General features: G+C 41.3%; 2 protein-coding genes and 1 long non-coding RNA gene across 12 annotated transcripts in view; 2 read left to right on the forward strand and 1 right to left on the reverse strand.

Moving 5' to 3' along the window:
- Positions 1-1,926, forward strand: part of SEPHS1 (selenophosphate synthetase 1) — a 29,170-nt gene extending 27,244 nt beyond the window's left edge. For all 8 annotated transcript variants that reach the window (XM_070254654.1, XM_023631888.2, XM_070254655.1 and 5 more), the window contains one exon: positions 1-1,926. In XM_070254654.1, coding sequence (XP_070110755.1) covers positions 1-215 — 215 coding nt within the window. In that variant the 3' untranslated portion in view covers positions 216-1,926.
- On the reverse strand, positions 1,055-7,282 carry LOC106782743 (uncharacterized). The gene is made up of 3 exons (XR_002804883.2): positions 7,156-7,282; positions 3,319-4,868; positions 1,055-2,492 (listed from the first exon to the last, which is right to left on the reverse strand). It is a non-coding gene; the product is annotated as an uncharacterized lncRNA (long non-coding RNA).
- Positions 7,245-15,152, forward strand: part of LOC100056651 (phytanoyl-CoA dioxygenase, peroxisomal) — a 22,651-nt gene continuing 14,743 nt past the window's right edge. The window contains exons 1-6 of one of the 3 annotated variants that reach the window (XM_005606920.4): positions 7,278-7,497; positions 10,695-10,753; positions 11,100-11,169; positions 11,757-11,867; positions 12,494-12,662; positions 14,096-14,177. In XM_005606920.4, the coding sequence (XP_005606977.1) occupies positions 11,168-11,169; positions 11,757-11,867; positions 12,494-12,662; positions 14,096-14,177 (364 nt within the window). In that variant the 5' untranslated portion in view covers positions 7,278-7,497; positions 10,695-10,753; positions 11,100-11,167. Of the gene's footprint in view, positions 7,498-7,868; positions 8,460-9,714; positions 10,754-11,099; positions 11,170-11,756; positions 11,868-12,493; positions 12,663-14,095; positions 14,178-15,152 lie in introns of those variants that run through there. The other 2 variants (XM_001498820.7, XM_070255341.1) reach the window with 2 other exon arrangements.

Below are 15,152 nucleotides of genomic sequence, written 5' to 3' on the forward strand. Positions count from 1 at the left end.
GAGGCCTTCTAATCTGTTTACCACGTGAGCAAGCAGCTCGGTTTTGTGCAGAGATAAAGTCCCCCAAATATGGTGAAGGTCACCAAGCCTGGATTATTGGGATCGTAGAGAAGGGCAACCGGACGGCCAGGATCATAGACAAACCTCGGATCATCGAAGTCGCCCCACAAGTGGCCACTCAGAGTGTGAACCCCACACCTGGGGCCACCTCGTAATCTAGACCGAAACACCTATTTGGTTTTGTTTTTAAATCAATCTATTTCCTTTATCATCATTTCAATTAAAGACTATAAACAACAACAACAATCTCATTGTGTCTACACATCTGGTGACCTTAGGTCAATTTGTGAGTGGATGCAATTAATAAAATAAAATCCATTGCCTTTTTTTCCTGTTACATTAACTGAAGATGCACCTAATCCTGAGGCAGCTTCTGAGTTGAGAATTATATTGTTATCCAATACTGTTGATTCATTTTGAATCTTTAGACACTTAACTCTTGCCGCATAGGCTCTTTTTAAAGGTGCTTTCACACAGCACAGACATTACCAATCGTAGTGTCAATAGCAGTTGGTGTCTTTTCATTTTATGGATATTTATCATTATCAGTCTGATTTTCTTCTAAGTGTCTTGAGTGGTGTTCTGGAAAGACAGGATTGGTAAGTGACACAATGGTTTCCCAGTAGTAAGACAGTTGCATGATTCCTTTGAGTCTTTGACTTATAAAGCCTCATCTTCTAATTCAGAGCATCTCTTTGACCCAGGACAGCTCCCATGATGCTTTCAGTTAAACAAGACAAGTGCTTAACTCTGCATGGAAAGCACTTGGAAGAAAAAAAAGAAATTTTATTTCTTTTTTTGTAACCTTCCTAATATTTACAGTAGTGTCATTAACTGTTTTCTTTATGGAGAGCCAAAAAGGATACTTTTCTGCAACGTAATGAGATGTTTTATAGTGCAACAAGGAATTGCCTTCCAAAAGGGGGTTCATGTATAATACTCATTTACAATTCCATATATAATTACACAAATAATTTTTAAATATAATCAATAATAAAGACTGTTCTGTGGATGGTAGTGTTTAATACATTTTATATTTTGTATAGTGATTTCAGGCCTTTTGTTTTCTTGAAATAATCAGCTATTTAGCATAATTCTTAGCATTTTTTTGTCTTTTGCGCCAGTAAGTTTTTGTGCACGCTTTTTGTGATCTCTGTTAAAAATCTGCATTGCCAACATTGCAGCAGCTCAAACTTGTTCAAATAAATATTTAATTTTTTTTATTGCTCTTGTATAATCAGATGCCCCTTTTAGTATTATTTTAGAAGCATTTGGGAGGGTTTTGGCTAAAGTACAATTTATTGGGGAAAACTAGATTTTAGTTTTATAAAACTTTTAAGTCTTTCATGGGACCTATATTTTCTTGAATTAAATTTTGTAGTTCTAGAAGAAACAGGCAATCTACAAAGGTGTTTATCTGTGTTACTTAAAAACAGAGGCTTCCTTATATTTAACCGACTACATGATTAGGAAGGATTCCTGTCGTGAAGCACAAGGGCACTGACCCCCTAAGTGTCTGCGTCAGAGAAAAACACCCCATCACTGCAGGTCTGGATGCTTCCTGCCCACAGGCACCAAACCCCTGTGATCCGTCAACTACTTGCCAAAGGAAACCATCACTCCGGAGATAAAGCCCTTGGAAGAGGCTTTTCCGTGGACCTCCCCTCCTTCAGGAGCCATAGGGCAGCCTTTTCACGTGGGTAACTGGAACTCAAGCCATTAGTACGGTGTGTGGTACCTAAGAGGCTGCTACAGAACTGAAATTAACTGGACATTTTATAGGATTTATACACATGTTGGTCCTCAAAAGCTACAAACCAGTGGTCTGCAAAATAAAATGTGTTGGAAACCTCTGAGTAAGATGAACATACTGTTGAGCTTTTCTTCTTTTTCTTTTTCAATACACTAGTGATGACTGAATCTGAACTACTTTCAATGTAGATCATGTCTTGAAAGCTTGTTTTCCTTGGTGGCAAGGCTACTGAGATAAGTGAGCTAAATGGATTATGCACTTGATAGCATCTTCAGAGGATTCATAGTTAGAATGAGAAAAGGTTGGGTCCTTATAGGTCCATGTCATTTATACGGCCCGATGTGAGGAGGAACTGGTCCTTACAGTGGTGTTTCTCAGCAGTCCAGACCACCTGCCTTAGAATTACCTGGAGATGCTTGTCAGAGGCAAATTCCCAGGCCCTACCCCAGACCATCAGAATCAGAAATTGGGGGTCATGAGGCTTGGGAATCTGTCTTAAATGATCACCCTAAGCAGCTGTGCGCAATAAAGTCAGAACCCCCAATAACAGAGCGTCGCAGATGGCTGGGAGAGGCAAAGGAGGGGAGGGGAGTGGACTCACTTTTACAATATAGTTTTACAGGAAGTTTTCTTTTAAATCTTGACCATTCTACTTATTGACTCCTTCCACACCTGGGCCCTGCAAAACAAACAAAACCCAGATATCTTGAAATTTCCTTGAAATATCAGGTGATTGTCATTGAGTTTTTGAGTTCTTGACAAAATCTATGTAGAATATTTTAAAATTCAGTGAATAGTTAATACATAGACAATTATTTGGCTTCCTGGCAGCACTTTAAAACTTCACATTGCCATCTTGGTATAGCAGTTTATTTTCTTTAAACCCTATGATGTAGTTGCATCCCAAATACAGTTTGTTAGAATGCACAGAAGTAGTGAACAGCCTGAAAAAAGCTGGGCCCCGGAGTCAATAATTGGTTTAGCAATAGGACCATTTGCTTATGTTCAAAGCTTAGCTTGTTATTTGCAAAGGCTGTGTTGAAGCGTTTATTGTGATTCAATTCAGGAAAAGAAATACTGTGTGAGCAATATGTACTTTTTGGCTCAATATTTTAAAGTACCTTCCTATATTGTAGTCTCCAAGTCCTGCATGCCTTATGATGAATAAATGCGAGTGTTTTAAATTGTTCTGATCTTAGATGTATGAGCCAGCAGTTTTCAGTCTGAATTTAGCCTTGCCTTTAAAAGTTACATTTGCTTTGTAAGTTTTACACTATTTGTCTGTAGAGAGAGACTAGAATAGCTATGCTATTCTTTATTTTTAGAAGTAATAAAGCAAGCACAGGTATTGCTGCTTCACACACTTAACTGTCACGTGTGCATGTGTGTGTGTGTGTACGAGTATATATGTGCTTTTATGTCTCCTTGAGCTTCTCATCAATTCCACACCCAGCTCACCCTTCAGTTCTAGATTAGGTAGAGGTTTTATAGACAACATAACTTACCTTCAACAGTAATTTGTACTGTTTCTCACTGAAAATCCACATATGAACCATGCAATTATTAAACATGCCAGGGTCCACAGGAAAATCAACACATTCAAAGTGCTGTTCTTCAAAGCAGACTGTGGAATATCATTTTGCCTCTGGTTAAGTGTCGTGTCTTGAAAGAGAAAGGGAGTGGGTGAACTGGCCAGACTGCATCAAGTAAGACAGTCGGTGACACAGTGCTCATAGGGTCCAGATAGGATCAAGGGCTGCTGGAATCCAAGCTTGCTGCCGATGCCAAGGGCTTTGCTTAGTCAGGGAACACTGGGGAAACAGGTCTTGAACCTGTGCTCTGTAGGGTTTCCTCTACTTCACAGTCTTAAATGTTTGATATTCAACTCTGAATACACAGCTGATGTTGTCAGTGGGTGTTGACTGTGCTTCCTAGCCCTGCTGCCTTTGGAGGGAGTGTTACGCTTGGAAGGACGGCATCGCATGAAGCCCATCAAAACTTCATGGAAGGAAATAGAAAATTCACTCTATCAGTGATCTGATTGCAGAAAAACCAAAGTATTTTCTACTCTCAGTATTTCAATAACATAAGCATATGCACATAGAAGTTTATGGAGACTTAAGAAATGTTATGTTGATAATTATCAATGAGCAAGTCCTATATTTTGCTAGTTCTTAAAGCAGAGTTGCATAAAGTTGGTGTCTACAACATAGCCCTGATTTGATCCATATTGAAAAATTAAGAAAATTACAGTAGTTGAACCCTCCTCTTATTTTTTAAATAAAAAGCTAGATTTTATTTCCAGCACATTAAGAAATAATACAAAGGAATCAGAAAGACACATACGTATAAATAATTTCTCAAATATTAGAATACAATAGTTAACCTAGACAACTTTAAATGCATAAAACTGAGTAGCCATTGTCCACCTACACCAGTCAAATAGGTCCAGTAAATCCAGTTACATTAAGCAATTTTGAGGTGCTTAAAGTTCACGTGACATTTATTTCTTTTCCTAACTTTTTATTTTGAAAAACATTAAACACAGGAAAGTTGAAGAAATAGCAGAATGGATCCTCCTAGCAACGTCAAGTTGTTGATATTTACCACATTTCCTTTCTCTCCACGTGTAACCTGTGCAGCATCCGTACAGGTAGGGACACAGCCTTTTTTCTGTTTAGGCTGAGCCACCCACAGAAGGCAATTACAGACATTATGACGGGTGGCAGGTGGACGACATCCACACGGTTCCTCCAGTGACCAGATTGCCTTGCATGCAGCCATAGTGTTTTCATGGCAGATTTTACAGTTTTAAGGGAAGAATGAAAGAATTTCCAGGGTACAGTCATATGTATTCTCAGAAGGGAATGGTATTTTTGAATCTGAAATTGAACAATTTAATCCGAGCTTTTCTTAGGTCATACAATTTTTCCTTACATGCTCAAATTGGCTATTATTGAAAAATCACCTTCTTTAACTTCTTTTACATTTCAGGAAAACTCTTCCTTAGACGAATATGAAAATTGTCGTCTTTCAACGTTTGTCTTCAAGGTTACTTTCAATATTTGCATAAACCAAGCACATTGTTGGAAGTGGGGGGAAAAAAGGTAAATTCCAAAGTTAGTAAGAAATGAGTAAATATCAAGTGCAGAAGGAGAAAGAAAATGTCATTCTTGTGATAACGTTTACATTCCATTAATGATGTTTCAATTGTTCTAAAATATTTTTATTTTAATAACACAATTATTAAAGATGTCTACTTAGGGAATTTCCAAATAATCCCAATTGCTATTTTAAAAAACTAGTAACATTTATCAAATTACCTCTTTACCTAAGGAGAAATGATTGTTTTAATTGTCTGGGATCTAAATGAAAAATTTTAACCTCAGCATCCCTCTAATTGTGAAAGGCAGATAACAATTGGAAGCATTTCCTTCCTCTTATAATAATGATAAACACGCCCTTTGTATAAATACCTTATGGTGGAGAGGGCAGGGATTTTCACACACTTGTAAAATGAAGGCATTTTAGGGGGACATTTGAAATACAGGCAAAGATAGCGTCATCTCATTCGTATTTCTCATTGGTCAGGAAAGCTGAGAACTTTCAGGGCCTGTAAGAGTTAAGGTCCTGATCATTAAATCATTTGGGTGGGGGTGAACTGAATTAATATTTTTAGTTTATCTTCCTCCTCCCAGAAATCCCCACTACTCACCAGGCGAGGGTAGTAAAGAGACACCTAGGCCTCTGTCCCCATTCCAGTAGGGGCTTTTCTTAGAAGCAGAAAGATGATTTTCCCTTTCCTGTACCTGCCAATGGCCAGATACTTGATCTTAAATTATGAGAAACAGAAGTGCTTCTCTTGAAAATCTTCGGGGATCCAATTGACAAGTTCAAGGCCAGGTCCAGCCCTGGGATGATCAGGGTGGGGGATGAGAGCTAATGAGGGGAGGCCCAGAGCCCTTCTCTGAACCTAAAAGAACCTGGGAGTCTGGGTGAGGAGGAAGCATGGAAATAAAGAACGAATGAAGAGGGGAGTCCAAAGGGCAGGCCTTGCTCTGGACGCTGACTTTCCCCTCTCTGCCTGGGAGGAATCAGGCAGGAACTAATTATCCTGGGTCCCGGCCTGCTTCTCTCTGCGACTCTGGCAGTTTAATCACATCATACAAAGTCATCACTGAAGAAATGATAACATGTTTATGAGGAGCGCATTCTGGAAAAAAGTCTTGAAGCTTAGGAAACAATGAAAAAATGAGAGAGGAAAAGAGACAATGAGATAATATGTCAACCATCTGTGGATACTGGAGAGAAAAGAGATCTTACAGAAAGAATTCTAGTTCTTACAGCCATTATGGAAAACAGTAGGAAAGCTCCTCAAAAAATTAAAAATAGAACTTCCATATTTTCCCACAATCTCACTTCTGGGTATTTATCAATAGGAACTGAAATGAAGATCTCAAAGAGATGTCTGCACTCCCGTGTTTGTTGCAGCATTATTACAATAGCCAAGACACGGAAACAGGCTAAATGCCCACTGATGAATGAATGGATCAAGAAAATGTGGTATATACATAGAATGGAATATTATTCAGCCTTAATAAAGAAGGAAATCTGGCCGTTGCAACACCAAGGATGAACCTTGAGGACTCTGCGGTAAGCGAAATAACCCAGTCACAGAAGGACACATACTAGGAGATACGACTTCTCTGTGGAATCTCAGAGTCAGACTCATCCAAGCAAAGACAAGAATGGTGGTTGCCAGGGGCTGAGGGAGGAGGAAACGGGAGATGTTGGTCCGAGGAGACAAAGTTTCAGTTACGCAAGATAAATAGTTCTGAGATCTACTATATAGCAAGTGCCTACAGCTAACAATGCTGCCTCGTATACTTAAATGTTAAGAGAGGACATCGTATGTTAACTAAAATAATGAAAAAAGTGCGTGAAGAAACTTTGGAAGGTGGATGTTGATGGCCTTGACGGTGGTGATAGTTTCACAGGTTTATACTTATCCTCCAAACTCATTTAATTGATAAAACAAGAACAGGAGAGAAAAAAAGATTTCTCATTCTTTAAATTTAAAATTATACTAGACTGCGTGGATCAGGTTTTTCAGAGATTATATATTTCATACACTTTTTTTTACATGACGAAACTGTTTCTAATGTTTCCGACTGGACTCCCATTAAACTAAACGCCTCTTTTGGACAGCACACGTTACTTCTGGTGGTGAACATTAGAAGTTTTATTCCTCCGGCATCTAAGCGGAAGAAACAGTCATGTGAAATAAAATAGGTTGAAACTATGCAGTTCAGAGTGTGGGTCACGTTCTGGCTCCAACTTACCCAGGACCACAAGCAGGTTTCTGCACTTCGCGGCAGGGACACGTCTGTGCTGGTTTATAAGTGGAGCGAGACGGAAGTAATCCACTGCGGGGAAGGGATGGCCCAGAGCCCTGCGCATGCGCACTCCGGGCTGAGGGGGGGCGCGTCCGTGCGACCGCGAGAGGGCGCGGGAGCTGGTGGCTCCTCCCCTCACCTGGAGGCAAGGCGGTCGGCGGATTTAACCGAGGTGGGGCCAAAGCACTGTCGGCTCAGCTCCTCGCCGCGGTCATGGACCAGCCCCGCGCTGCCGCCCGCCTGCGCATCCTGCTGGGCCAGCTGGGCCGCTGCTCGGCCGGGGCCGTCGTATCCTTTGGGCTGCGCGGGGCTCGGGCTGGAAGGCTCCCCGTCTCGGTGTCCGCGCCTGGCAGGCTTTTTGGTGACCCGGCCGGGGAGGTGGCCCCAGGGCGCATCGCGCAGCCGCCACGCCAGTTCGTGGTCCCGAAGGCCCCAGGGGGACCTGGCGGCGGTGGCTGAAGCGGCGTCCCTCCAGCGTCCGTCCCTCTCGGGCCTCTGTCCCTTGCTTTATGAGAGGAGGGTGGGGAGTCCTTCCCAGAGGGTTCCGTCCTCAGCTGCTTGTCATTTTCTGCATTTGTCGGCGCGTGACCGCTGCAGCAGCCAGCAGACCTAGATACGTGTAGAAATGTGGAAGCCCAGCGCAGGGACGCCGCAGCGCAGAGCGGGCCCCGGGAGCCCAGGCTGGCGGGCGGGCGGCCGCAGGGCCCTCGCGGGGGACACCCGGGCCGGCTGTGCAGGGGGAGCCGCTCTCCGCCCGCCCTCCAGTCTTCCTCCTCCAGGGAGCTCCGGGTGCGGCGGTCCTGGGCGCCTGCGGACCACAGGCGCGTTCCAGCGTGTCCTGCAGACGGACTTGGAGCCCTGTGTCCGCCTGCGGAGTTGCCCTGCAGAAGTGAATCCCGGGGGGATGCGTGTGCTGCCCGGGACGCATCCGGGAAGGTGTCACTGAATGGCACGGAAACCAAATTGCCTTGTAGAACTGTTTTTGCCTGCTCAGGAGAAGTGTCTTCTTCGGGACAGACTTGGGAAGCTCCGTAGGAAACTTTGGCTGAGATTTTTCCATAAGCGACTTCTGTTCTGCTGTTTTTAGGATCCTGAAATGTCTCCTAAAATGATGATACATCTGTTCGTTTTACTGTCACCAGTGCTCTCCTGGCTGATTCCAAGCAGCGATGTATCAGAACCCTTGTAAATTTAAATCCGTCCGTAGACCGTTAAAGGGAACCCAGGTGATCACGGAACCTCATTTCCAGGTGAGGACTCAGAAGCTGAGGCTAGGGGAGTTCACAACTCTGGGCCAAGTTCATTTAACGAAATCGGTGGTTGTCAGAGTGTGGTCCCCTGACCAGCACCATGAAGATCACCTGGGAACTTGTTAGAAATGCAGATTCTCAGGCTCATCTCAGACCTGTGGAATCAACTTACCTGGGGGAGAGGCCAGCAATCTGTTTTCACTTTTGGTTTCTGATACCTGCTCAGTTGTGGAACCAGCAGTATACTGGAATGAGATATAACTGGAACTAGAAATTAAGGTTTCCCGGTCTAGGCTGTTAGCACTTTTAAATTTGATATCTGATCCTGCTGGTTCTTATTATAATATTTGTGAGGTCAGAGCTTAGTTCTTTTTACATGTGTGTTTCCTAGAACAGCACTATCCAGTACAACATTCAGCGATGGTGGAAATCTGTCCCAGCACTGTCCCATACCGTAGCTACTAGCCACACGTGCCTATGGAGCCCCTGAAATGTGAGGAGTGCCGCTGAGGGACTGAAGCTTTCATTAACTTCATTTCAATCTAAATACACGTGGCTAGTGGCTCTGGTATTGGACAGCTCTGCCTAGATTTTCAGTGAATGTATATGCTCTTCAGGCTTAAATAGAGTACTGGAAAATTTGTGACAGTTTCTTTGCAGCCCTAACTGGTTTTGAGGAAACATGGATTCCAGAATAAGGAATATTATTTGAACTACAAAACATAATGCAGTTTTTTTTTGCTTTTAAAGATTGGCACCTGAGCTAACAACTGTTGTCAGTCTCCTTTTTTTTCTATTTTTTTTTTGCCCCAATTCCCCCTCTACATAGTTGTATATTTTAGTTGTAAGTCCTTCAAATTGTGGCATGTGGGACACCGCCTCAGCGTGGCCTGATGATCGGTGCCATGTTCACGCCCAGGATCCGAACTGGCAAAACCCTGGGCCGCCGAAGCAGAGCGTGCAAACTTAACCACTTTGCCATGGGGCCGGCCCCCATAATGCAGTTTTTAAATACAGATAAGCATAAAGTTAAAAAATCTGACCCATATTCCACCACTCAGATCATCATTTGTAAACTTTTTGGTGTGTTTCTTTTCTGTGCATTTACATAATTAGGTAATTTGGAGAATACTGTATGTACAACTTTTTGCATCCATTTTTTCATGTTTACTAGCATTATATAGTAAACATTTACTACTTTATATAGTAAACACAGTAAACATTTATTAACTTTATATGGTGAACATTTCCACAGCATTAAAAAAATTCCGCAAGAACAACAACGCCAACAATGAAAAACGTCATGCTAGAGTAGTAGAGAGGGAAAAACGAACTTTGGACTAAAAGGACAACATCCAGAATGTCCTGTTGACGACGTTGTGCTCCAGTAAATTGAAAAAGGTCGTTAACCTCTCTGCCTTGGGGAAAACAGACAGTAGCTAGTAATTCTGCCTCCTGGCCTGCCTCTCTCCTTGACTATTATGTTGTCCCCGTTATATAAAGACGTTATTTAAAAAATAACACGTTAATGAGAAGTGGCATTCTGAAAGTAGCTCTTTAAGCTAAAGAAACAATGAAAAAAATGAGAGGAAAAAAAGAATCAATGAGATGCTAAATCAATAATCTGCGATTACTGGATAGAGAAGAAAATTAGAGTTTCTAGTTCTGTAAGATACTCAACTGTGTGGATCATACTTTTCTTGGAGTCACTGTTTATTTTATAGACTTTTTTTTCTTGACCGGCCAAACTGTTTCCAATATGTTGACTGGACTCCCACTAAATTAAGTATTTCTTGTGAACAGCACATGTATCTTCTTACTCCTAGAAAGGACCTTCCAATTATTTGTTCAGCAGGTTAGTGGAAGGAGTAGTCATGTGGAAGAGAATAGACGGAAGCTACGAAGAAAAGAGTGTGGGAAAAGTCATGGTTCAGCTGTTTTTTGCTGGGTGACCTTGGACCAATTCCTGAGCCTCCATGCCTAGGCTTCGTGCTCTGTGCAGCAGGAACAATAATAAAGCTCTTGCCTCCCAGCCACCTCCTCAGGCTACTGTGAGAATGCAATGGAGTGCTGTCAGCAGCAGTGCGTCAGTGTCAGAGGTTATGTGTGTCAGCAGTTTGCCTGATGTCCATTTAGGACCAGCCTTCCCTTGTGAGAGCCAATCCGGGGCAGACTGTGCTTCTAGAAAAGATTGACTCCTCAATTTTACTTTATCTGCCTTAATTCACCTCCTAGATAGCTCACCCCATTTCAGAGTCTGTTTCTTCTGCCGGTTTCCATCCTCAACAATTCCAGTAAGTAGATCGAATTTTAATTTTGAATCATACAATGTATCTAAAGATTTCTCTAGTGGTAACTAGGATATAAAATACAACGTACCATGTTGCCTGATGAGAATTCATTATACATTCCTCCATTTCCAAGACTTGTTCTAATTAGAACAATCGTGGAAAATTTTGAAGTCCCTGACTTTAATTTCCTATATGTATTTTAAAATTCAGAAAGGAGGAAAAGTGTCAAAAAGTGTATAATGTGATTATTTAAAATTCGTATGTGATATATCTCATTAAAATCAGCGTGCACTTTGGTCATGTTGATACATTAGGTAGTATCTTGGTTTATCTCAAATTTCCTTTAAAGGACAGAACTTGATCTCCATGGAATGTTCTCATGAGTCACAATTCCAGTCCAGAAGAATGGAGTGAGTGATGTGAGTTTGTGCATGTGCTGTACACTTTGGATTTTGTTACTTTGATTTTTTTTCTGAGAATGCCTGAACTAGACAAGTAAGAATATTGACTATCTTTCCCCTCTGAAAAGCATACATGTTCATTGCAGAAAAAATTTTAAAATCAGAGAAATGGAAGGAATTTTTAAGAATCATCTATAATTTCATTACATTAGGGCAAACACTGTTAAAAAATATTTTTTGTTGTATTTCTTTGCAGTCTTTTTTTTCACAAATAATGCCTCCATTTCCCATAAGTGTAATCATGTTTTACTGTAATATACATTCTTCATGCTGTTATATGATCTTCATTTTTAATTCCTGAGTCATATCCTATTGAGTGGATATAATATAGTTAATTATTCTTCCATTAATGCACTTTTTTGGTGACAATAATTAATGCTTTGGACTTAAAGCTTTGAAATCTTCTTCAGCATATGTCCTGAGAGTAAAGTCTTAGAAAGAGAAATGCTGGATGGCAGAGTATGAACATTTCTCAGGTTTTTGATTCATATTGTTAGGTTGTGATTTTTCAATTGGACTTATTTGAGATTTTCTTTCTTCTCTAGGTATACTCAAGATAATAGTGTTCTAACCCTACAACAGAGAAAATTTTATGAAGAAAATGGGTTTCTTGTAATCAAAAAGCTGGTATCTGATGCTGATATTGAACGCTTTAGGTACAGTAATGGTATTCGTTATTTTATAGAAATATGTGCTTTACGTATGTAATGGGATCACGAGTAAGATTAGCCTGTGCAAGTTCAGATATTTTCCAGTGATTTGGGTCATTAGGAAGTGGTTAGGAACATGGGCTCTGGAGCCAGATTGAGTGGCTTTAATCTGAGCCCCACCACTGAACGTTGTGTGTCCTGGGCAATTTCCTGAGCCTGTGCCTGCCTCTGTTTGCCCATCTGTAAAATGGGATAATGTAGCACTTCTGTCCTAGAGTTGTCATGAGGACTAAATAAGGTAAAATAGAGAGAGAATGCTTGAACAGGGCCTGGCACGTGGAAGTGCTGTGGAAGTGTTGCCTATGATTTTCAGATGTAACCAAATCAAGACTATTCCCCACTGGTCTGCTAAGCTAAGGAATATCTGAATTCTGGTGGGGGACTGCAGCCTCACAGTTGGGAGACCAGGACTTCTGAATTGGCCATTTTCTCCTCCTTCTCATCACAGCTCTTCTGCCTGGGGCTGGAGGGCAGAGAAACCACCCGCAAATCTTCCCGTCTTTCCACAGAACAAGGCCAGGCAGGTGCTTGGAGCCAGCGGTACTGACATCATTGCCCATTTAATTTTCCAGGAATGAGTTTGAAAGAATCTGCAGAAAGGAGGTGAAACCAATGGGATTAATGGTAATGAGAGATGTGACCATTGCAAAATCAGAGTATGTTCCAAGTGAAAAGATGATTACAAAGGTCCAAGATTTCCAAGAAGATGAGGAGCTCTTCAGATACTGCACTCTCCCTGAGGTTCAAGACTTTCCTGCATTTTCTTTCTTTCTGAGTCTATAGCCCATCTGCATCCTGACTCTGAAATTGGCTGTTTTTACTTTCTCTCTCTCCTTTCCACTGTGGCCCTGGAGCTGTGGTTCTCAGTCGGAGGTGGACATTTGGTGATGCCTGAGGACATGTTTGGTTGTCACACAGGAGGTGTGATATGCTAGAAGAAGCTACCGGCTTCTAATGGTAGAGGCCAGGGGTGCTTCTATTAGGGCTCAGGGGTCCTGTAATGCATAGAACAGCCGCTTGCCTGAATAATGACTTATCCAGCCCCAAATGCCAGTAGTGCCCCGATTGAGAAACCTGCTGCAGAGTGTGCGAATTCTCTTTGGTTAAGAAGGGCAGGAATTCTGTGTTAATGAGACAACCTTTCTTACACTCCATACAGTGTATCAACAGTGGTGAAACTGTTCATTGTAAATTCATTGAGTTTTTCTGTTTGTTTAATGACTCTGGTCAGCTAAGGGGAAAGTTTGTTTTTAAAGTTAGTTTTTTAAAGAAATTATTAGTCTTTAATAGTAACTCATATTTATGAAAATAGGCCAGTAGTACAGAAGGGCATAAAATGAAAAGTAAAGTCCGACACCGCCAGTCCCACTCACTGTTCAGCTTTTTTTGTGTCTTCTGCTAGAATTATTTCATGTATATGCAAGCCTATTTGTGTATCCTCTTTTTCTGTAATATGGGGACATCCTGGTTTTTACCTTGTTTTATCCACTTACAGTAAATCCACTTATAGTAAATCATAGATATCTTTCCACATCAGTATCTATGAACGTACTTCATACTTTTAAACTACTGCATAGTATTCCATTGCATAAATGTACTACTGTTATGAACCATTTATTTAGAATAGTTTTTATTTTCTTGAGGAAGATTAGCTCTGAGCTAACATCAGCTGCCAATCTTCCTCTTTTTGCTGAGGAAGACTGGCCCTGAGCTAACATCCGTGCCCATCTTCCTCTACTTTATATGTGGGACACCTACCACAGCATGGCTTGCCAAGTGGTGCCATGTCCGCACCCGGGATCCGAACCGGCGAACCCCGGGCCACCAAAGCGGAACCTGGGAACTTAACTGCTGCGCCACCGGGCCGGCCCCTAAAATGGTTTTTAAAGGACACTTTGCATATAGTACTTCTTAGAAATTGTAACGCTAAGTGGTGTTAGAAACTCATATCTTCCTTGTGGAAAAAGTGACTAGGTTTCTGACTGGCTCCAAAAAGTCTGTTGAATTCAGAGTGTTGTATATCCCCAATTGCTGACTTTTTCAGGCTTTATTGCAATGTTGTGAAATTCCAGTTGGTTTTTTAAACTACTGCATCTTGGTTTCTGTGGAGGTAGCTGGACTTTGTGTGACTTGCTTGTGAATCTGATTTCCCATGAACTTTTTTTTCCCCTTAGATTCTGAAATACGTGGAGTGCTTCACTGGACCCAATATTATGGCCATGCATACCATGCTGATAAACAAACCTCCAGATTCAGGTAAAGGGCTCTTATTTGTTACGTAGAAGTGAAAAAAATTGTTTACTTACTGTACATAAGTTTGCTGTTGTAACCATAGCCGTTGTCTAACTGCTAAGCTTTGCCTAAGTGAATATGTGTGCTTTTATTTTAGTCTTAAAATAGCTTACCTGCTAACAACATCGAAGTGTAATAGTGATTTGATGTTCACTGTAGGGTTATTGCTGGATTTTCAGACAACTGGCTTCTCAAAAGTGCAGTTTAATAAACATGTCTGTTAGCGTACCAGACGCTCCCATTATTCAACCTCTCTGAGCTATGTTAACGATTAACACCCATGATAGTGTGGATTCTGCCTTCCTGCTCAGAAGACATTATTAGTACTAACAAAATTAAAACTATTCTTATGAGTCACGTACTACAGTTCTTAAAATTTCTCATACTACTAAAATGGAGCTTCTTTTTTTAAAGTTTATTGAGGTCACATGGGTTTGTAACATTATATAAATTTCAGGTGTACCTCATTATATTTTGGCTTCTTTATACACTATATCGTGTTCACCACCAAAAGTCAGTCTAGTTTCCATACACCACCACACATGTGTGTCCCTTTACCCCTTTTGCCCTCCCCCCACCCCCTTCCCCTCTGGTAACCACCAATCTGCTTCCTGTGTTTATCTGTTTGTTTGTTTATCTTCCACATATGAATGAAACCATATGGTAGTTGTCCTTTTCTCTCTGACTTATTTCACTTGGCATAATACCATCTAGTTCCATCCCTGTTGTCACCAATGGCATGATTCCATTCTTTTAATGGCTGAGGAGTATTCCATTGTATATATATATACCACATCTTTAACCATTTTCCAGTGATGGCCACTTAGGTTGTTTCCAATTCTTGGCTCTTGTAAATAATGCTGTGATGAGCGTACTTTGATTTTGTTTTGCTTACTATAGCTTTGTAGTGTATTTTGAAATCAAGGAGTGTGAACCTCC

Source organism: Equus caballus, chromosome 29 (assembly GCF_041296265.1).
Source record: "Equus caballus isolate H_3958 breed thoroughbred chromosome 29, TB-T2T, whole genome shotgun sequence".
Classification (NCBI taxonomy): domain Eukaryota; kingdom Metazoa; phylum Chordata; class Mammalia; order Perissodactyla; family Equidae; genus Equus; species Equus caballus.